This window comes from Microtus ochrogaster, chromosome 22 (genome assembly GCF_000317375.1).
Source record: "Microtus ochrogaster isolate Prairie Vole_2 chromosome 22, MicOch1.0, whole genome shotgun sequence".
Lineage (NCBI taxonomy): Eukaryota > Metazoa > Chordata > Mammalia > Rodentia > Cricetidae > Microtus > Microtus ochrogaster.
Window position 1 is genome coordinate 9,354,724 of NC_022023.1, and position 22,366 is coordinate 9,377,089.

A 22,366-nucleotide genomic window follows, 5' to 3' on the forward strand; every position below is an offset into this window, starting at 1 on the left:
TCTTCACAGCGGGGACTAAGTTAGAGCACAGACTGAATGGACTCTGCCTAGTCCAGAGAGTCTCATGCCATACCAACAGTCATTTCACATTCTAGACCAAGAGAAAACAAATTCCTGTCTTGTACTTAAAACCTAAAATTGTCTTTAGACACAGAAAAAATGAATAATTCTTGCAAGCCCTACATTTTAACTTTTTAAAGTTACACACAAGTAGACATGACTGTGCCATTCTCAAACAAAGTATCTTTTAGATTATCCTTCTCTTCATCTCCTCTCTGACTTTCCAATCCCCCAATAGCTTACCTCTGTCCTCTTACCATTTTGAGGCCACTTGTGTGCCTTTGCCCTCTCTTTCCCTTAGTACCTCTTTTTTTTTACCTTCTTTGGGTTTTCTTTCTTGTTTTTTAGGTTATTGTTGTTGTTGTTTTTGTTTTTTAAGGCTTTACCTACTTTTCCAGTCATTTCTGCTTGTGCACATTGCAGGGTAGGATCTGCACACGAAAGAGAACATATTGATTTCGTATTCCTGGATTTAGACTACCTAACTTAGTATTATACACTTGAGGCCCATGACTTCTTTTCTGTACATTTTATAATTTCAGTTTCCTTTATAGCAGAACAAAAGTCCACTATGTGCACGTACATTTTTATTGTTCATGGAGCCATTGCGACACATCTAGTCTGTTTCGAATTTTCTGTTGTTAATTGTCCTGATACATGTGTATGTGTGACTATCTCTGCAGTACAGAGAAATAGTCCATTGTAATGCTTAACACAGTGTGGTAGATGGACACTTCCTTTTCCTCCTGTTGTATAACTGAAGTGATCAAAAAATCATCTGCTAGGGTGGACCGACAAGTACTAGTAGTTACTAATAACTGTTGTCCTTGAATTCAGTGTCATTCTCTTTTAATAGTTGACTCAGCTAAAGAAAGTACCCTGGCTCAGGATTTATCCTTACTGCATGTACTGACCTTTTGGAACCCAATTTCTTTGGGGGAATACCCTGCTCAGCCTAGGTATAGTAGGGAGGGCCTTATTCCTTTCTCAAAGCAAGGTGCTAGACTCTGTTGACTCCCCATGGAAAGCCTCTCCTTTTCTGAGGAGTGGATGGAATGGAAGGAGGAACTGGGATTGGTATGTGAAATGAGAAAAGATAGTTATTTTTTTAAAAAAATAAAAATTAAAAAAAGAGTAGCTGGCTCACCCGATTTGTCCAGGCCATACTAGCATTATTAATAATTGCATCATTCCTTTGTTTAAGTCACACAAGTAGTTTATAGAATTTTCTTTTATTTCTTTTTAAAATATAATATAAAGATGACCTCAGAATTTTTGATGGTCCTAGAATGACTGAAGGTAGCAGGGGGAGGGAAGTCAAGCCATTTGAGGAAGAAGGAAGACGCTTAAGTAAGTGCCAAAGAGGAAGAGTTTTAATGGATGGACACAGAATCATTTTTAAGAAGTGCCTACAAATGCAAAATGACATTGCTAATGCGCAAAACTATTAAATTCAATGGTCTTTCTGACCACTAAGGTTTCTGAATCACCTTAGGGTTCCCTGACTTACTCTCTGTCTCTGTCTCTGTCTCTGTCTCTCTCTGTTTTTCCTCTGTCTCTTTATCTCTCTGTCTCTGTCTCTCTGTTTCTGGTTCCCTCCCTCCCTCCCTCCCTCCCTCCCTCCCTCTCTCCCTCCCTCCCTTTTTCCCTCCCTTCCTTCCTTTTTCCCTCCCTCGCTCCCTCCCTCCCTCTCTCCCTCCCTCCCTTTTTCCCTCCCTTCTGCCTTCCAGCAATAATGACACCCCTTCTCCCAATCACTGTCAGGAGTTTCAGTCAGTACTATCTTCAGAGAGAGGCTGATTATCTACCTGCTCCCCCATCTTTTCTCTGAGTGACATGCCACCACCCACGCCTCCCAGTACAGCTCTGCTTCTCCATCTCTGGGTGGGAATGAGCTAGAGAGGAAGTCCAGGGCTACCCTGGCCTGAACCCTGAGCCCACGAGGCTTTAGGAGCAGTGCTCATTCACTGAGCCCAGGCGAGCCAGCGGCCCCAAGCCGTACTCTGCAGGAGTAGGAGCCAGTCCAGCGCTGCGCTTCCAGCTGCGTCTGCCTGGGCGCAGCACGTGCTCCAGGCGCTGGCGCGAGAGAGCGAGCGCCACCGCCGAGGGCCCCGCAGCCGTTCTGCTGGCTGCCACTACTGCTTCGATCGCAGCCACTAGCGCTTTAACAGCAGCCAAGGCCGCTACGAAAGCGCAGGGAGCTTGTAAGGAGCGGCTGGCCAGGGGAACAAGGCTCAGGGCGCGCACCTGGTAAGAACAGGGCTGTTTTTCTTTCTCTCAGCAGTAGAGTTACCAGGGATGTAGGATGCCGCCAGAGCCCCTCCCCCAGCACAGGGATGGAGAGTGAGCGAGCAAGGGGCGGGAGCTTGGACTAAAGGGACCCAGGACGGCAGGTAATGGGCAGGTGGAACCAGGGACGCTAGGAGGTCCTGTAAGTTTAGGAAAGTCACCCTGCAAGGACATGTGCCCAGTAAATTAGACATGAATTTAGGGTAAGAAGCCTGAGCTTCTGTGGTACAGCTGAATGGGAGGTTTCGGAACATCTTTTTGTTTTCATTTGCGTAACTGAAGGATTTCAGTGGGCTGTTTCCATAGAAAAATAACTAAAATAATCAGAGGCAGAATAAAAAGAGACAAATGAAGCCCCCCCCCCTCCCCGGTCTCATGCTGGAGCATGTGCAATGATAAAGCATGCATTTAGAGAGGGAAGGGGATTTTAGATCGCTAAGCATATTAGATGTTTTGGGGGCTAATAAGAGCACTTGCTGATGCTGCACCCCAAAACGAGGGAAGAAAGGAGATTATAGCTGGTTTTGAATACCACTATTACAATTCTAAAATGACACTTACATGACTACAGTACCAAGAATGAGAGATTTTCTAGAATTAGCGACCCATTTAAGACGTACATGAGCACATCTGGACCTTAAAAACCAAGTTTATGTATTTCTTGTAGTGCAAGGAAGATATAAATATTTTTTTAATCCTTAATTTTCTGGTAGAACTTTCACAAAGGATCATGACAGAGACCATGGAGACCAAGAGAAAAGAGAAGGGAGTTGAACAGACTCAGTGAGCTGTGTGGGGTGGTATAGCAAGACTAGTTCTGGCTGTCAGATTTAGAATCAACGTTCATTCAGTCACACCGTGGGAAGCCCTGAGGTCATTGTCTAGGGAAATATGTGACCTTGAACAAGTCCATCAAGCACTGGATACTCCTCTCCATCAGGAAACTGTAGGGAGTTACTGCAGGTGGGATACTGACGTCTCATGGAATAGTGTGTGTTTGTATAGGATTGGAGAATTGTATAGGCAAAGGAAGAAGGGAGCACAGTCAGGACATACAGACAAAAGGATTGTGAAGGTGTTTTACCCCAAAGTATCATAAACGGTTGCAAAATTCTGACGGTTGTTGGGGGGATGCATGCTGAAAGGTTGGTGGGAAAGGGTGAGGCCAGCCAAAGATTCAGTCACCATGTGAAGATTCTGGAGTTCTGAGAGCTGTTTGGAAAGGTTCGGATACACAGAACTTTGTCATACATTTTTGGTGTTTTGTATATTTTGTTGCGCTGTTAAATAGCACTTGAAAAATATTTTTGTGACAAGCTGCAAAGTTTTAATTTTTATTGAGGATTTGGGGATGTGAGAAGTTATCTAAAATTGATTATAACAAGGAAAATGACACTCCTATTTCAAGGTTGGTCATTTGGTGTGTCAAAAGAGGCCTTGGGGATGAGATAGGAATGCTCTGTAAAATAAGCAGAGGTGGCAGAGGGGAAAGAGAGAGGGGACTGTGTCCTGGGACATGCATGTCTATACTCCCAGGGGCCAGCTGGCACCTATCCTGTCTTGATGCCTCTTTCACTCAAATGAAGAAGACCTGTCCATCCCTCCTTCCTGAATAGAGATTAAATCTTAGAATTCGGAGATTTGCATTATAAATCCTGCCATGGTGAGTATTCACAAACTGCTCTCCGGGGTGCCCCCAGTTCTCCCACCAGCTTGAGTATCTGGCCTTGGAACTAGTCTACCCACCCTGATCTGCCCAGTAGTCTGTGTTCCTAAAGGAACTCACTGTGCCACTTGGTGGCACCAAAAAGTTGCGCAGAGAAGTCTTTTCTCTATAAATACTAACTACCACCCCTCCCTCCTCCGCTCTCTCCCCTGCTCCCCTTCCCCCCTTTCTTGGTAGAGGGGAAGATTGCTGCACACACCGCCCTCAGCTCCGCTGTTCTGGGCACTCTGAGCACAGGGGATGAGCTGGAGATCATCGTGGGATGGGGGAAAGCCCGGGACTCAGAAACCTGGCTCAAGCCCAATAATCCCAGCTGCCCAACTTTACTCCAGGGGTCTAGCTGGACAGCATCTCACTGCCTGCTGCGGGGCCGGGGCCAACAGGGGGTAAGCTTGCTATGTCTGTGTGCCCAGGTATCCCCAGACCTGAGAAGGATTTAGGATGCTGAGCCGCTCACAGTGTGTTTTGGAGGAGGGGATGCAGGTGGAGGGAGGGCGACCGGAGCTGAGGAGGTTCACAACTGCTTCTTTTATGGGAGGCTATCATTAATTAAACCTGTTGGTAGAAAAGGCGCGAGCAGGAAGGTAATGCTGGGGAGAGATGCATGGGCTGAGATAGGGATTATGCATGCCTTTGGATCCCTATGCCTGAGCTTTGAAACGTCAGGAAAATGATTTAGAATGCAGACTGACTTAACCAAGCCATTGGAGGACTGAAAACTGAGAAAGCAAAGGTAGAGAAAGGACGGAAGGAGAAATACTTATGGATAGACTGGGTTCTCCCCCAGCAGCCTCTTTGCTTGAGGCAGGGAGAGGGGGAACAGCGGGAGGTGCTGAAATCACGTCTTGGGCTTCAATGCCTCTCTCTGAATGTCACTTTAAGCCCCATGCGCTTTCTTTTCCATTGGATGGAGCTTCTCTTTCCATCCAGACACAAAGCTATGACAGGGCAGCAGAGCAGTTTGCAGAGGAGGTAATGCAGACTACAGGGGCATGATGACAACAAACCAGGACAGTCCTACCAAGGCAAATGCTAGCTGGTGTTCTTAGTCTAACCCACACATTGGACCTCTCAGTGGGAAGTGACTGTTAGCCTAGAGGGTTCTCCACCTAGTTTTGCAATTTGTGGTTGTTCTAATTTCTCTCTAGAGCACAGGAAGTTGGAAAACAGACTTTAAGGAGGGGATCACAGATGTTTGTGTTTATTTAGTCAGAACCCTGGCATTGCTTCACCTGAACCAGTTTGAGTATTCAGGCAAGTCAGGAGTACTGGGCACCAATTTATATCTTCATAAGAAATTGGTATTGGTCAGTGGAAAGGTAAATTCTCCTTTTCTTTCCATTTCTATTCCCAACCTTGTATTTTATTGTTTGAATTGCTGAAGGAGTGGGCTAATAATCACCTGTTTTCCTAGTGCTAGCAGCAGGTTGTCTGTCTGGAACAGCCTCAAGAGCATGGCTAGCTCCAAGTTCATCTCCTTCCTCCATTGAGGATTTTCTCTGAGTTATTTTGCTCTTTATTGTGATTTCCAGAGGGCTTACTTAGGTGTGTCATCTTTCTTGTGTACGGTTTGTGCTCTTGCCTTATAGAGTGCAGGGAATTTTCTCCTTTAATTTTCTCTGTTACTTCCCTGTAATTATATATTGAATTGTCAGTTGTGGATATTTTTGTCATTTGTGTATTCAACTTTCCATTTTTGAAGGATCACTGGTTTAGAACTGGAATCATTGGGTCTCAAACTCACTAGGTTAACGACATGCATGCCAGCAAGTCTGCAGCGTTTTCCTAGAAACCCTTTCAGCACCTTGGACAGGTCAGGACACACTCCATAGGCTGCTCTGAACACTTGCTGAGCAGCCACTGCTTAGCAAATAGCTTTTCCTGGTTCTTTACATTTCATGAGTAAATGTGAAATTGATGTATTTTAACTGAATCCCCTAAAGCATTGTAGTATTGCATAGCAATGTTTATTCTGTGTGTTATATGTTCAAAAAGAGAGGAAATACATTTTTTTAAAAAAAAGGAGAAAAAACTTTCAATAATTATTTATTATAGACCCTTATGATATTATTTGGAGAAGGATGGTATTTGAAAAGACCATGTGTTTGCTAAAATCTTCACTTATTATTAAAAGTAGACCTGGAGCTCCACCATCATTTCTTAGTACACATTATGGCTGTGTGAAAAGATACACAGGGTACCCTGGAAAATTCAGCCATAGATTTATGCTCACACCTAAAGATTATTGACAATTTTGGAATATTGAGTCATGAAACAGTGCGCTTTCATTTCTTCTGAGTTACTTTGTCATGTTTCCTGCTAGATCAGTTGACTTCCTACACATCTTTACATCTGTGAGTAAATGTCTTTTGTGATTCTTATTTTATTCAGCATGCATTGGACATTTTTGTGGGTATGTTACTATTTTCTCTTTCTGAAGAGTGATGGGAACTGGTCTGCAGTTATAAACTGAATTAAATCTGGGAGTGGTGATACATAAGTATAATCCCATTATTGGGGAGGTGGAAGTGGTGGGGACAAGAGTTCAAAGTCATCCTTAGTTATGTAGCAAGTTATGTGAAGACTTGTAACAAAAAGCAAAAGAAAAATCAGATGCTAATAAAGGAAGACAACACTATACGTTGAAATGATGACATTAAATAAATTGTAAAAAGTATAATTAATTGTATTATTTGAGTAAAATATGTAGGCACGTTTTATCCAAGTTTTGCTAAATTCATGGAGTAAAGAGACATACTTCTTTATATATTTTTGCTATTGGATTAGCACATGGACTTAAATTTTTATCTTTACATAATTTCTGTTTATATTACTTAAATACATTCAACTTAATCCAACTTTGTGAAAATATGAGGACTCTTGATACACACACACATACACACACACACATATATGTATGTATGTATGAATGTAAATCAGTATATGTGGCTTGCTAAGGTGAAGTGGATTTGCTTGGGATCTTGGGATCTTGACACTGCATTATATAGAAGGAAAAGTTTTCTTGATTTGAAGTTATGTGTTTGGAAATATTAATCCTAATCCTAGGGCAGCTGTATTTCTGTTAGTAATTGAGATTAGAAGACATGAGATTGATATATCCAATGAAGCAGTTTTTGTTCTTATTTTTATATTCATACAACCGAGAAAGGAACATTTTAATTTTGAATTTCCAACTGTTTATAATCAAATAGTACCTTCTTAGTATTCCCATGTCTCATTAAAATAAAAGTATTTTAATAAAATGACATATCATAGGCTTGTTTTCATTGCTTCCAAATTAATGCAGAAGAGAAATGAATACATATTTTAATTTTAATGATATTATTTGAAATACACCCACAGACACACATACACACATATGTAAATATGTGTTTGTCTATAGACCTTCCAATAAAAGTTTTGTTATAGACTAATGCTTGCCATGTTAAATACTGTTTATTTATCACATTAGGCATCATATCAAGTATTAAATGTGTTATACTAGTTCACCATTAAAAAGTTATGCAAAATACTGTTTTTGTTTGTTGTTTTGAAAACTGAAGTTTTTCTTTCATTGTTGGAATATGAAAATGGGTACAAGAAATCAACCCCAACAATATATACATGCTTCCGTGTGTGTGTGTGTGGGGGGGATATTATGAAATAAATCCTTTTGTCATAAAATCAGTCTGCAGGTCATTTATTTTTGGAGGACCTTTCATGATGCTCCCCAGTGTGTTCAGGCTTGCAGTGTATTTTGGTAAAGAAGAATTTGCAACAAACTGCTTGGATGTGGATCTCATCTTTTTTGGAGTACCTATGTGAATTTAGAAACAGAATTAAATCATATATATGTTTAATATAGGCTTCATACACACACACACATATATATATATAAATACATTTGGGTATTTGCTTATACACATATATAGGTGTGGGTACAAACATGTATAAATATATATATACATATACATGTATAGACATATACCCACACAAACATATACACGCATGTGCATATGTATATATATTTATAAACAAATACCCAAGTTTCCTTATTGGTGATTTTGGGGGAAGGCCTGACATGTGGTGCAGAGTACGTATGTAAACTCATGACTGTCTATTGTCTTTGGGATTTTGGATATAAAATTCTGTTTGCATTCTCATGTTACTAATTTTATCAACAGTGGATTTCATTTTGTTTTTCTTTGTGAAAAACCACATATGATGAAGAGATATTAGTTAACTTTTTTTATATTTCACTGCTCAAACCATGACAAACCAGATGAATAAACCAAAGGACATTTGACTCCCAAGTTCCAGCTTTTGACATAATGTTATCTTGTAACCGGGATATATAGATGAAGGTTTCTTTTTCCATTCTACTAATCTGAGTCAGCACCAAATTCTTCTTCCACAGGGAGTGTGCAAATATTTTTTTTCTCAAACATTCAAGAATATTTAAAATTAGACATGCAAATTTTAGGAGATAATCAGAAATCAAAATGCTACATAATTGCAGTTTCAAATATCTTCTTTTTTTAGCCAAACTGTTCAAGAAAGTGAAAAAGAAGATGCAGAAGCAAAAGATATATTTTAAGTAGACATGATTTGCTGTCATTATAAAATGTCAGCTCTAGAAGATTTCTTTAATAGTTACTTGTCGCAGTAGCTTTCGGTGTAGGTCACGGATGTTAAACTTTTGAGGCTATGTTTTTTAAAAAAAATATGATTGCAATGGCACTAGTGGGCAACATGACTATAAAATACCTATCATTTTATTTGATAAAAATCAAAATAACTTTAAGACCAATATGTCTTAATGTAACTTAATTCTTTAGGGATTAGGAAATAATACATTATTACTGATTTTTTTAAAAAAATCAGTTAAATATGACTTTCAAATTGACATATGTGAAATACTATATAAAATAGCATTTACTATTCTGTTCAAGTTATATTGATTTCTACAACTAGGATGCAGCAGCCCCTGAAATTGCAAATGTATCCTAGGCTATTCTCACATTCTTTTATTATAATCTGTGGATTCTTACAATCATGCATAGGGAATGTAAAAGAAGACCTTAGAGTATCTCAGATGAGATTGTGTTTCTACAATGGAAATACCAGCTTTGGCAACAAGATCATACAGAAGTACATATCAAAGTGAGGAACGCACACTTGTGCTAACTTCCTTTGTATCATTGGTAGTTTCAGAGAATGATGAATATTGATATATTTCCCTTAGCTTCACTTTTTGTTACTGTGATGTGGACATTACTTTGAGGACTTTCACGTGAATCTGTTTTTCAACTGGAAGCGATTCACAACCACTAAGAGCATTCAGGGATGTCTAGGAGTATATCTTCACAAATAAAATATTGTGTTACCGACCCTTTGGCTCAATAGACAGAGAACAGTGATACTGTGAAATATCCTCCAATGGATAAGACATTATCCTGCTACAACAATATTCACAACTGACAGTAGCACTGTGGTTAAGACAGATAAATGATTCAGGTAAGCAAAATTAACTAATCTGATATATTTAATGTAGTTTTTAATGACTGGATGTAAGACAAACATTTAATGGACAGCTCAACCTCTAGAATGGTGTGTTGTCAGTCAATATGTGAACTCTAAACAATCAAACCACGAGGTCCTTCACAGGGCATTGCTACTTGATTATAATAAGCATGGGCATCAAGTCAGTTGGGTTTCTTTTCTGACTGTTATTTTTCATAGGTATGAAGCATAAAGAACATTTTGCCTGTAAATTTCCATACCAAAATGTATTAATATAGATAGTAATCATAATACCTTCTAGAGTTTTTGCAAAGCTTACATGAAATAGAATGTTTCCATATAACAATAAATAACAGCAATTAGTAAATAAATAGAGATCAACTTATAAAACTACAAAGTATATTTCTAAGCATCTCTTGAGTGGGTTTTGTTTTAGCAGGAAAAATATTTCTTTACAGTCCTTGTAGATATGCCATAAATATTTAGGAAGCGTTTGGGGACTATGAAATGGTTAAAGCTTAAAATCACTGCTTGATAATAAAATTGAGACCTGTTAGAAATGGTGGATTGTGTTATTAGTACTTTTTTATTGCTTTGTTGCAAAAGGCTGTTTCAGGTCTTCATGGACTCCTAAACCACTTGTGTAAATGATTTACAGTGATTTAGTGAGTTCCCGTCTATGGCTAGCACTTTTTAGCTAATGCATAAAATTGCAGATTTCATCTTTTTGTAGTGCCATTTATGGCTTTGGGAGGATTAAAATATGGCCCATTCTTTGTCTTCAGCTAAACAAAGAGAATGCTGTTCTCTCTTGTTTACAAGGTCACAGATGTATGCTTCAGATACGGATGACAGCAGAGCTTTCCCACATTGCATGGGTCTCAATATCATTATACTTCCGAGTGCTTCTTATCTACGTACACAGTTGTTTATTTAAAAAATGTATCAAAGGCAAACAGAGCACATGCAGTATTGACACCCTGTTTGTGATGAGGCTATGGTTCGTGTGGAAGGAATCTTGTTAGCGTTGACGTCCTGAGCTATGTGATTTGCTTTTGTGAGGATTAAGTTATATAAGAGACATCTGTGCCAGGAAGATGGTTGGGCAGTGAGAAGATTGTTGAAAATAAAAGACAATGTGAGCTATGAGTCTGATTACGTTGCCGTTTGCCATTTATAACAAATTCTACCCACCATTTTCTCCTTTTTAAATACATTTAAGATATAAGACTGCATAGTTATTTAAGACAAATTACATATTTACATGTTAAATATGTCCACTGCTTTCTATGATGGACAATGAATTCATAAATGTAAAGGTGGATTAAAGTACTTGATTGCTTCCGATATTGCTCTGTTGAACAAACACACCATATAAACTAAACTATCCATATCCATTTTGAATGATAAATATCTCCACATTTATTAAAATTTAGGCCTATACTGTTTTAAATATTTTTGGTCATTGTTTGAGGCAATATCTCCCCATTATCCATAGCAAGGACTTATTTTTCTCATCAACTTACCACCCTTACATACCAGAAGCTACAATACACACACACACACACACACACACACACACACACACACACACACACTCACATCATCATCATCATCATCATCTTGTTTTGAGATGATGTATTTTATTTTGTATGAAATGAGGATCATCAGTTTACTGTTTTATGATTTATTTGCTGATATTCTTTGATGATTTCAAACATACAGGCAAGGAATTAAGTGCTGAAACTGGATCTCTAGAACTAACATCAAAAGCCTTGCATAGTGATTCCCACATGTCACTCTGTCGCTTCAGCACTGGTGGTCAGGGACAAGGAGATCCCAGGGACTCACTATCCAGTCAGTCTCTCAGAAATCATGATTTGTTCCCAGGTTCAGGGAGGGACCCCTTTTCTTCCCCAATAAAAGTACATGAAGACGAGAGGTTGCGGAAGACAGCCTGTTCTCAGCCTTTGGCTTCCCACATAGGTATTTATGGGGGTACCGCTCCCATACAAACATATTCACACATACAACTCCCAGCTCTACACATTCAAAGAAACAGATGTTCTAAATCTAAACCATGGCTCTGCTACTAACTTGCTCTTGAAGCATGGACAAAGAACAATGTATCTCTGAGCATCAGATCCACCATAACAAAACTGTATGCTAGGTAGTTACAATACTAATTATTCTACAACTGGATAATATTTAAAGTCAGAAAACTAAGCAAGGTGTATTTTTCTGTCAGTTTTGCTATTAGATAGGAGATTTTCATGTCATACAAGAGTTATACCACTGAACAACATATCCTGCCCCATCTGTGTATTTATATTATTATAATCATTGTCACTATCATCAAAAGACCTATTATAGCAAGACATTTTAAATACACTGTATAACACAGAACAAAATATATCAGGGAAAGGACTTAATACCAATAGTATATTAACATACATAATTAATGTTGTTTACTTAAAACATTATAAGGAATAAATTGTATAAAAATGATCAAAGTTGAATTTTTGTTATACTCTGATCCCAGTCTGGTATTCATTATTTAATATCAATGGGTCTCAGTAGTGTGGAATCATATACGAGACACTCTCTAGTTACATGATACTGTCTTACTTAATTTGTTGAAAATGTGAGGGGAATATTCAAAGTTCTCTGCTCATTTCTCTAGACTGATTCTAATCTTTGAGGTCCTGTGATGGCCAGGACTACAGGGCAGAGGGGGTGACTCTGAGATACTTCTCAGTAAGGAGGAGAGGTTATCATGGAATCTTGGCAGGTAGTCAAATACAAGGTGATACAGAGAGAATAAATTTTATGTCTTGCACGTTTAGGATTTATCAGCCATTTAATTCTATGCAAGAATTGTGTCAAATTATGCTCAGAGTACCACATATTCAACCCTTTATAGGTTTTACATTTGTTGTAGTTGCAAAGTCGTGTAAAAAGCCACCACATTAGATTAGGATTAAATACCATAAGAAAAGCGTAAAGAGTGGTTAGGGAGAAAAATAATATGAGAAAAAAGTTTTCCACATGTTCTCAGAGGCCATGGGAAGCAGGATATCTTAGATTTTGGAAAGGAAGCATTTTAAAATATTTCATTCAATCTCTCATAGAACATACTGGTATGGGTAATTATCTTAGGCCATTGTTAATAAGAGTGTAAGTCTCAGCAACACCAGCTGGCCAAAGGTCCACAGCCAATAGAGAATAGTTCCAAGATTCACACTTGATTCTCCTGGATTCTAAGTCTATACTTTCAACTCTGTGACAAATGTCATTGTAACAAATCAAACTAAAGGTCACAACCCATATGAACAAAGCCATTGGAACAAAGTAGACAAGAACAGATTTAACTTGATTAGTAAACCCCTAAGGAGGAGCAGGTGGATGAGGTTGGGTGGGTGGGAACTCAAATCACCAAAGAGACTGCAGCAGAAATTGAGAATGGTTTCATAACCCTCAAACTTGAAATATTCTAACCATACCAATAAACTTGGAAACTTAGAAATTAGTCTGTTATCTCAGTTTATGCCCACTCATGACATTTAATGAAAACCTAATCATGCACTTTTTATTTCTTTCCAATATGATATGACTGTACTGTGCTATATAACTCCCCACACCAAAAACACAAACTTGAGGTGAGAAGGTTTCTGATCCTAATACTGTTCAGCCTCCTTTCTAGTTTGTCTTCGTCTCTATGTATTTGGACCTTTGGAATCCCGCGCAATGCAGCCTGTGTAACTACCTTTTTGCTTTTTTGCTTCCTAGGTGATTTCATCCAGTTTCTTGGTTTACAAAAAAGGATATCCATACGCTGATGCCCCCCCCCCTTTTATATCAATGATTGAGACCTCTCTGGAGAAACTTAGCCTTGTATATCCAGCTTCTTTATCTGCATATGTTCATGAATTTGAGTAAGTATATGAAACACAGCCTCTTTTGTATCCACCAAATGTGCTGGCTGTGCTCGTTCAACTCAATGAGGAAACTAGGCTGCAGGTGCCCAGGCTGAAATCCTCAGCTCCCTCATTCTCCCTGAAGCCTCCTTGCCTTCTCATCCTAAGTCATCTGCCAGCAAACTCTTTCATTTTACATTCCAGATCCCACAGAATCTCTCTTGTGGCCTCACCTACCATCCAGCCACTACCGTCCGGTCGAGTTCCATAGATTCTTCCTTGCTTCCCCACCATCTGCCTTTGTGGTCTTTCTCTTGATCAAATGTAAGGCAGAGTGTAACCCTTCTTTGTTGAGAACCATCCCAGAAAAACATTGCCATACAATGTTAAAACCAAGGAATTTTTAAGTCTAAACAGGCTTACCATGATCACAGAACCTCACAGACTAACCACTGCTTCCCTCTCACTTTCCAGCAAGTACACTGATTCTTTAGTATTCTCCAAGACACTAAACAAAATTCTGTCTCTGAAACTTGATATTTGCTTTAACCCTTGTCTGGGATGTACTTATCCTAGATGTTTTCCTGATGAATCCTTTGCTTAAGCACATATTAGTTGAATATTACCTTATAAATTTATATTATTGTCAGCATTATTTAACACTTGTTACTTCATGTCTCGTTCTATTGTCCTGTGATTTTATGCTTCTTTCTGTTTCAGGACTCTGTTGCATAAAGACTTTTATCAATTTATCTTGTTTATCATCTAACAACTCCTTCTACTGTTAGCTTGGTATAGGCTCCATGAGATAATGAACTTACTCTATCCAAAATGGAGCACTCAAGGTATAGCAAAATGTTTGGTCCAAAATAAACCACTCAGTAACTAGTTATTGACCAGATAAGTGATATTGATATATGTGATGTGTTCTCTACTTGTCTATTGGCAATTTACCCACTATTATTTTCTAGTATTTTGGTAGCATAAAGGATAATATTTTTGTGAAGTCTTATAATAACGTGAAACGTAACACATTTCTCCTAAGTTTCTAAGCCATAATATTTTTATGTGGGGGGAGGGGTCCTAACCGTGTATGCAGGAACGGACTCAGAATGGAATACAGAGAAGGCCATCAGGTGTCCCATCCTCATTCCCTTGACAAAAGATCTCTCACTGGATCTGGAGCTCACTGGTATCCCAGAAATCTTCCGGTATCTGTCCTCCTGAAGTTTCAGACACGTGAGAGTCCGTGCATAGATTTTTACGGGATTGAATGTAAGTTCTTATGCTTGCAAAGAAAAGGAGACTTTTACATACAAAGCCACCCTCTAGATTCAGTAACTTATCCTAACCATAATTTCTATGCATCTGGCATCATAAAATGGATATGACACTTCTGTTGCTGTGCTGGAAACCATTACGAAGACCTACTTAGAGAGAAAGCATCTATTTGGCTCTCACTTCCAGATCACTGTCATTGAACGTAATCAAGGCAAGAACTCAAGGAAGCAACGAGGGATGAATTCAGCTTGCTAGCATGACTATTTTCCTGGTTTATACTTAGCCAGTTTTCTCAAACTGACCTGAACCATTTGCCTAAGGATGGTATCACTCACACCAATCATTAATCAGACAATTTATTGAAAATGTGGAAAATGGGCACCCTAATCTAGGTAACTCCTCAGTTAAGATTCCCTCAGATGACTTTACACTATATAATGTGGATAGTTAAATCTAATTCAGACAATACACACACCACATGTGTGTATGCATTTCCTTATAGTACAAAATACTTTAAGCACATCTATCGCTTCTCTTTACTGAATCATCACCCCCCTACCTACTGGAGGGCTTTCACTCTTTAAATTACAAAGCAACTCTAAGAGTTTTTGTAACCTTAGAACATTTAAGATGTATCTGTATGATCCCTCTCATTTTCATTGCCTTTGTTAGTATAGCTTTTACAAGAATGGGTAATAAGGCAAGAAAAAATATAAGAAAGTATATTTTAGAGTAATCAGAAATAAACAATTGTTCTTTACCATTTTGGAAGTTATCAGTTAACTTATCAAACTCACATATAATATATATATATGCATTTGTGAAATAGAGATAATGAAATAGTTTTTGCAAAAAAATGTTAGATTTTTAAATAGTTTTTTTGATATAATCAGCAATGTACACACATACATAAGATATAACTACTGAATCAAATATTATCAAAATGTATAAAACAAATATATTTTCAATAGGGGCAGATATTTTTCCTTGTGCAATGTAGAAGACCTTGGATATGCCTCTGGATATACAGTGTTGGGACCATCCTGTGTTCCTTGATATCACTTGATCTTTGTCTCTCACTCTGTGAGTTGTCTCCTTTCATCGCTCCCCGCCCCCGAAATCTGGTCTTAGGGGGAGCTCTTCTTCACTCCACTTTTGATAGGTTTATATTTGCTCTTCAGATGGTTTCATGCATTCCAGATTTTATATACTGGCTGCTCTGCATTTACATCTCAAACTAAAACTACCTTCTAAGTCTCCCATCCCTTTTCTACTTGACATCTGTTCCTGGACACATCAAAAAATGTTTCAAATTTAAAATACTCAGAAGAAAATAGTTATTTTTCTTCTGCTACTCTGGCTCACTTATCTGTCTATCTCATCTATATTAACTGTATCAAAAAAAAGGTAATTTCACAGGCAGGATTTCAGGAGCAGATTAACCTTCTTCCATCTCTACTCATGTCTAGTTCATCAGCACACCCAGAGGATTCTTCTTGGAAGTTATATCTAACTGTGTCGACTTCTTTCTAATTTTATTTTTATCAGTCATGACGGAGCCTCTGTTATTCTACCTAGATTACTATGAGTCTTCTAATTGGACTTCTTGGGTCTGTTATCCAGAATATCCTGCTAGCCAAAGGCTCCTAAACTTGAATATGCTTGTCATTTGCTTACAGCTTCAGAATGGAATTTAGTGGCGATTCACATTAAACACTAAGAGATCCAACATAGTCTGCCTCTTCTTTAGCCTGAGAAGCTAATGCCACGATTCCATCTCTCTCGGTCTTTAGGTCCTTGTTGTCTTTCTACATGAACATCCTCTTTTTATTTCTTGTTAACTTTCTTTGTATTTATTAAGTGTCCACGGATGCCATTGCTTGGGGTATTGACCAGTAAAGTAAGTCTGTGAGTATCAGGAGAATATATACCATTATATATTGTAAATATTTAATTGTAAGAGAGGTACAACAATACATACAAGTCATTGATTGGGTGTAATAAGTGCTTCAAGAAAGGCAATAATAGGCCGGGCGGTGGTGGCGCACGCCTTTAATCCCAGCACTCGGGAGGCAGAGGCAGGTGGATCTCTGTGAGTTCGAGACCAGCCTGGTCTACAAGAGCTAGTTCCAGGACAGGCTCCAAAGCCACAGAGAAACCCTGTCTCGAAAAAACCAAGAAAAAAAAAAGAAAGGCAATAATAATTATTAATGTGCATCACTGCACAACATTTTCACATATCTCCTACCTAGTAGTTAAATATTGTTTGAAAATGTCATAAAATTAATTTGTCATATAAAATGGTGGCAGCAGTACTTAAATATGTATACCATATCTTGTTATATATGGCTTTGCTAAAACAATTCTCTAACATTGGATTGAATGCTCATTTCATGTTGTTGATAGGTCATTTCTAGCTTGATATTCGTTCTTTTTTAATTAATTAATTTATTAAAGATTTCTGTTGCTTCCCCACCACCACCTCCCATTTCCCTCTCCTTCCCCCAATCAAGTCCCCTTCCCTCGTCTTTAAACATAATTCTTTGAGAATTTTTCATCGCGCACCCCAATCTTGTTATTTTCTCAGTCTCTCTATATCTGCTTCTTACCCCTGCAGCCTGCTCCGCAAAATTAATTAGAAACAAAACAAAGAAACAAGCAAAAAATCCACCTCATTCCTCTGTTATTCCATTATTTCTTCATTCATTCTAGTAGCTTTGGATGCTGTGCTGTGTCATGCAGAATAACCCTATGTCCAATCATCCTGACCCACAAAATATTCATTGTAATGAGTCATTAACAGATCTGGTGCACACCATCACCACTGGACCATCACCAAAACTCCCTTGGGATACCCTGCTGCTGCCCCAAGTCAGGAGATACTTTGGGTAACCTTCTGCAGGACCAGTCTGTTCACTCACTCTGGCAGGTCATAGACAGAGTAGATGTTAGGATTGGCCAATCAAGGCTGAATTGTTCCATCAAGACCATGGGGACCACCCTCTCAGGTGAGGGTAGAACCAGCTCTCCTAGGCCCATATCATCAGGACCAACTCTCCCACATCTATGGTGAAGAAGGGTGGGCCTATCTTTTCTGAGTGTAGTGGCCAGCTTCTCTATGGGGGCAGAGCCAGCTCTTTTGTAGCAATGTCCATCAGAGGGCAAGGTCAGCAATCACAGGACCAGTAAGGGACAGGATGACTCAGCATGGCCCTCGGATTTCAGTATGCATGGTTTCTATTACCCCCTATGGTATGATGTGCCATAGACACCATCAGAGATCCCAGCTACAGAATGAACATGGGCTCAGACATGTCCTTGGCAGCAGCTTGAGATATGATGTCACCATGGCTCTTGTGGGAGTACAGAATACTCAGATCATCACGGTCCTGGTGACAGCAAGGGCCTTGGACACCAACATGGTCTCAGGTTCTGTCCATATCCCAGACATCTGTTCAGCACCCCATGGCCACAGGAGCCATGGACATCAACACAGACCCTGGTTCAGATGACATCATGACCCCATGTAAACTACAGGCTACTTAAATCAGAATTTTCGTGGTGGTATGGCCATCAGTAACCAACATAGGCATAGGTTGCCATAGGAGTACCATGCAGAATGTCAGAGAATTATCTGTCTTCACCCTCTAAGCACAGAATTTCATTTGAACCTCAGTAACAAAAGAGATTCTGTTGGGAATACATATAGCCCTGGTCAATTTAAAATATTTGAAAATATTATATATTTTTGGTGATGACCTTAAGGCCAGTCTAGGACATATTATCAAAATTTATCAAATTGGATACTTCTTGTTCTGTGATGTTAAGAATGTTACTAATAATTCTTAATATCAGAATTTGTAAATTATTTCCCCTAAACTTGAGTGCCTATTATTCATGCTTGATTATAGCACTTTGCTTTGTAATGTTCAAACCTTCTCCTCACCCATCCTTGATATATATATATTACATATTAAATGTACAAAATGCTTGTATACCACAGAATCCTTATTCAATATACTTTACACTGCATCAAGGCAGAAAATATACATGATTTTAATGTTTTGTTTTGTTGGCTGTGGGGATGGTAGCAATGGAATTCAGGGTCTTGTGTAGACTACTCAAGCACTCTACCACTGAGTGACATCTAAACCCTCTAATGACCACTGCTTTGACAAATGAATAGTTAGCAAAAGTTCAGTAGTGAGATTTGGAAAGACTTCAGATCTGATTCCTGTTAAAATAAAAATCAAAACTGGATACAACTTACTATCCAGAGATCACTCACCAATCTTCAAAAGTATTTAAGAGCCAGTGTTTTCAGGATATCTAGTTCATAGAGTAGCTTGAATAATTAGATGCTGTTTTTCAAAGGTGTTTTTGCTGTATATCCCATTTGGTTTTCTGTGTTCCAGATGAACAAAAGGAAAGTATTAATGTAAAGATGTCAAAACCAAGAAACTGACGCAGAGACAAAACAGAAAACACACACACACACACACACACACACACACACACACACACACACACACACCAAATCCCCACATTTTTCAGTTCTAGTTTTTCAATCTATAATATCAAATCCCTCTGTTTTTCCATTAATACGGATGTTCAGAGTGTATCTGGAATAGTATTTATTATGTTAAAACTCATGTTTCTCACTATTTTTTCAGGTAATGAAGATCATGATCACATGGATGCATTTAACTAGAAGCTATCTGGGGACCTTGTTACTTTTTAGAGTATATATCTAAATTGCTGCTGGATTCCATCAATGTGCCGCTCAATGCAGGGTGTCATTTGATTACTCCTATTGGAAATCTGAATTTCTTCCACCATGATGTCTTTATTAGCTTGAATTCCTCCCCTAAAATGGTCCTTCTGTTGATCCTGTCAGTCCTACTTTTGAAAGAAGATGTCAGAGGGAGTGCACAGTCCAGCGAGAGGAGGGTGGTGGCTCACATGCCAGGTGACATCATTATTGGAGCTCTCTTCTCTGTCCACCACCAACCAACTGTGGACAAGGTTCATGAGAGGAAATGCGGTGCAGTCCGTGAGCAGTATGGCATCCAGAGAGTGGAGGCCATGCTGCATACCCTGGAAAGGATCAATTCAGACCCCAATCTCTTGCCCAACATCACACTTGGCTGTGAAATAAGAGATTCCTGCTGGCATTCAGCTGTGGCCCTGGAGCAAAGTATTGAGTTTATAAGGGATTCACTCATCTCTTCAGAAGAGGAAGAGGGTTTGGTACGCTGTGTGGATGGCTCGTCTTCTTTCCGCTCCAAGAAACCCATAGTGGGAGTCATTGGGCCTGGCTCCAGTTCTGTGGCCATTCAAGTCCAGAATTTGCTCCAGCTTTTCAACATACCTCAGATTGCATACTCTGCAACCAGCATGGATCTGAGTGACAAGACTCTATTCAAGTATTTCATGAGGGTCGTTCCTTCAGATGCCCAGCAGGCACGAGCCATGGTGGACATAGTGAAGAGATATAACTGGACCTATGTCTCAGCTGTGCACACAGAAGGTACGTGATTTCCTCTATACATATTAAATATGTCACAATACTCTGAAATACCTCTCAGTTAAATTATCAGTTATTGCATGCCTAAAATATTTACCAGTGTGGGTATTTTGAGATGCCTCAACATCACCAGTATGATAAAAAGGACCATGTATTTACACTAACATAATCATTTATATGTCTATCACTTGTTAAAGAGCAAGATATGTTTTTCAATAGGGATTGTACTATCTCAAATTCTGCTATGATGATGATTATTTCTAAAGGTTTATTTTCATTTTTCTGGATCTTCATTTAGTATCTCACATATTTAACATTCTATCATTTTTTTCTCTTGTTTTTATAGTCGAAGGGAAGTAGACAGAAAGATATCTAGTAAGGAATGTAGCTTAGCATGCTGTTATGAAGAATTGTCAAACAGTGTAAACTTTAAATTATTTGTTATATAGAATGCTTAGCTAAATCCATAATAATAAGAAGAATGAATTAGTTTTATGCTTGTATAGAATATATTTGGGAACTATAATTTTCAATACAATAATAATGTTTTTTAAATTTATTGGTTTGTTGTATTAAAAATATAGTAATAAGGGAACACCTGAAGCACAATTTATAAGTTAACATAAATTATATTTGTTGCTAACAGTGTCTTGAACTGAATGTGCATATGCAACTTTTCAATCTGTTTGTTTAAGACTGTTGATTTTTTGTTGACCTATAGGACTTATGTGATCTAAGTATTATTGTAATAGTTTTCCTAGGGCAACAAAGTGCACATAATAAGCAAGCATAAACGCATACTGGAGGAAACAACAAATTCTTCTTAAAAATCATCAAACACTTAGAATACAGAAGACTTAAAAATCTTTGAAAATGTATCATTGGAACACAAACAATATTGCAAGATGTGTTGGTAATTTATTGGGAAATTAGTGAATTTATTTTGGGGAGTTTATATCAGAGTTTTGGACAGTTTAGCTAATTTAGATATAACAAACTTCTTGCTATCAAGTAGTGTAATAGCATACCCTTCACTGTATAGGCCCTTATTCATAATATTTAGCGTAGTACAAATGTAAACTAGGCTTCCAGATTGATTGACATTTCTCTAACTTTGAAAGTTTTCAATTGTAAAGTGATAGTTTATTTCGAAACATGGATGTGTGGCAATTCTGTGTAATACAATGTATAGGCTAGGATTTCTTTGGTTTTTCTTTTCACAGGAAAAATATGTTCCTTTTACTGTCGAGCCTGTGATAAACATCAAACTCAGGGTCTTGCCCATTGCAAATGTTCACTGAGCAATGTTCTATCAAGGCACATAATAACCTTTCCTTTTGCAACCATCTAATGCTGAGATTTTTCGTGTAAAAAAATCTGTTTTACTTGATTCTCACAACAATCCAGTGACACAGTGTGTTCATATATTTTATGCGAATTTTAAGATTCAAAATCTTCAATGAGCTTGAATAATTACTAAATATATACCTAATAGTAAATTTAGAGCCAGAACTATAGCACTTAACTAACTTAGAGTTCTATATACCTTTATAATTTAAGAGAATCCAATGGTCTAATGCTTTGGGTATATGTTCATAGATCACATGCTTGTTAAAGGCAAATATATGCAAGTCCTCTTGATAGTTCTGTGTATCAAAATCTTCTATGAATTTTCAGTTCAGCAAAGAGGATGAGGCACACACAGATACTCATGTAACCATAACTCAAAGTGGCAAAAAGTTACAAGGAATGCCTCTAAAGTACATTGATAAATGATTACACTAACTTTTCTGTTATGTTGGAAGTCTAGTGAGAATCTGATGTTCTACTTTTAACAGAGAGAATACTAATACTTGCTTAAAATGAAACGCAAACACAGAAAGCAATGGCTTTCAGTCAAAGACATGATAAAATAGAAGATGGAGCTCACCTCAGTCTTCAGAAGTGTAAGGTTTGCACACCATGGAGGAGAGGCTAAGTTAAGATCTGCTTCCAGAGAAACTAATCTTTACATTTGCATTTTACAAATACCAATCCTTGTTT

General features: G+C 38.3%; 1 protein-coding gene across 6 annotated transcripts in view; it reads left to right on the forward strand.

Moving 5' to 3' along the window:
* The first annotated feature begins 1,938 nt into the window (after nucleotides 1–1,938).
* Nucleotides 1,939–22,366, forward strand: part of Grm5 (glutamate metabotropic receptor 5) — a 343,722-nt gene continuing 323,294 nt past the window's right edge. The window contains exons 1-4 of one of the 6 annotated variants that reach the window (XM_026784413.1): nucleotides 1,939–2,310; nucleotides 4,253–4,461; nucleotides 13,388–13,533; nucleotides 19,470–20,326. In XM_026784413.1, the coding sequence (XP_026640214.1) occupies nucleotides 19,669–20,326 (658 nt within the window). In that variant the 5' untranslated portion in view covers nucleotides 1,939–2,310; nucleotides 4,253–4,461; nucleotides 13,388–13,533; nucleotides 19,470–19,668. Of the gene's footprint in view, nucleotides 2,311–4,252; nucleotides 4,462–5,345; nucleotides 5,395–13,387; nucleotides 13,534–19,469; nucleotides 20,327–22,366 lie in introns of those variants that run through there. The other 5 variants (XM_026784411.1, XM_026784414.1, XM_026784416.1 and 2 more) reach the window with 5 other exon arrangements.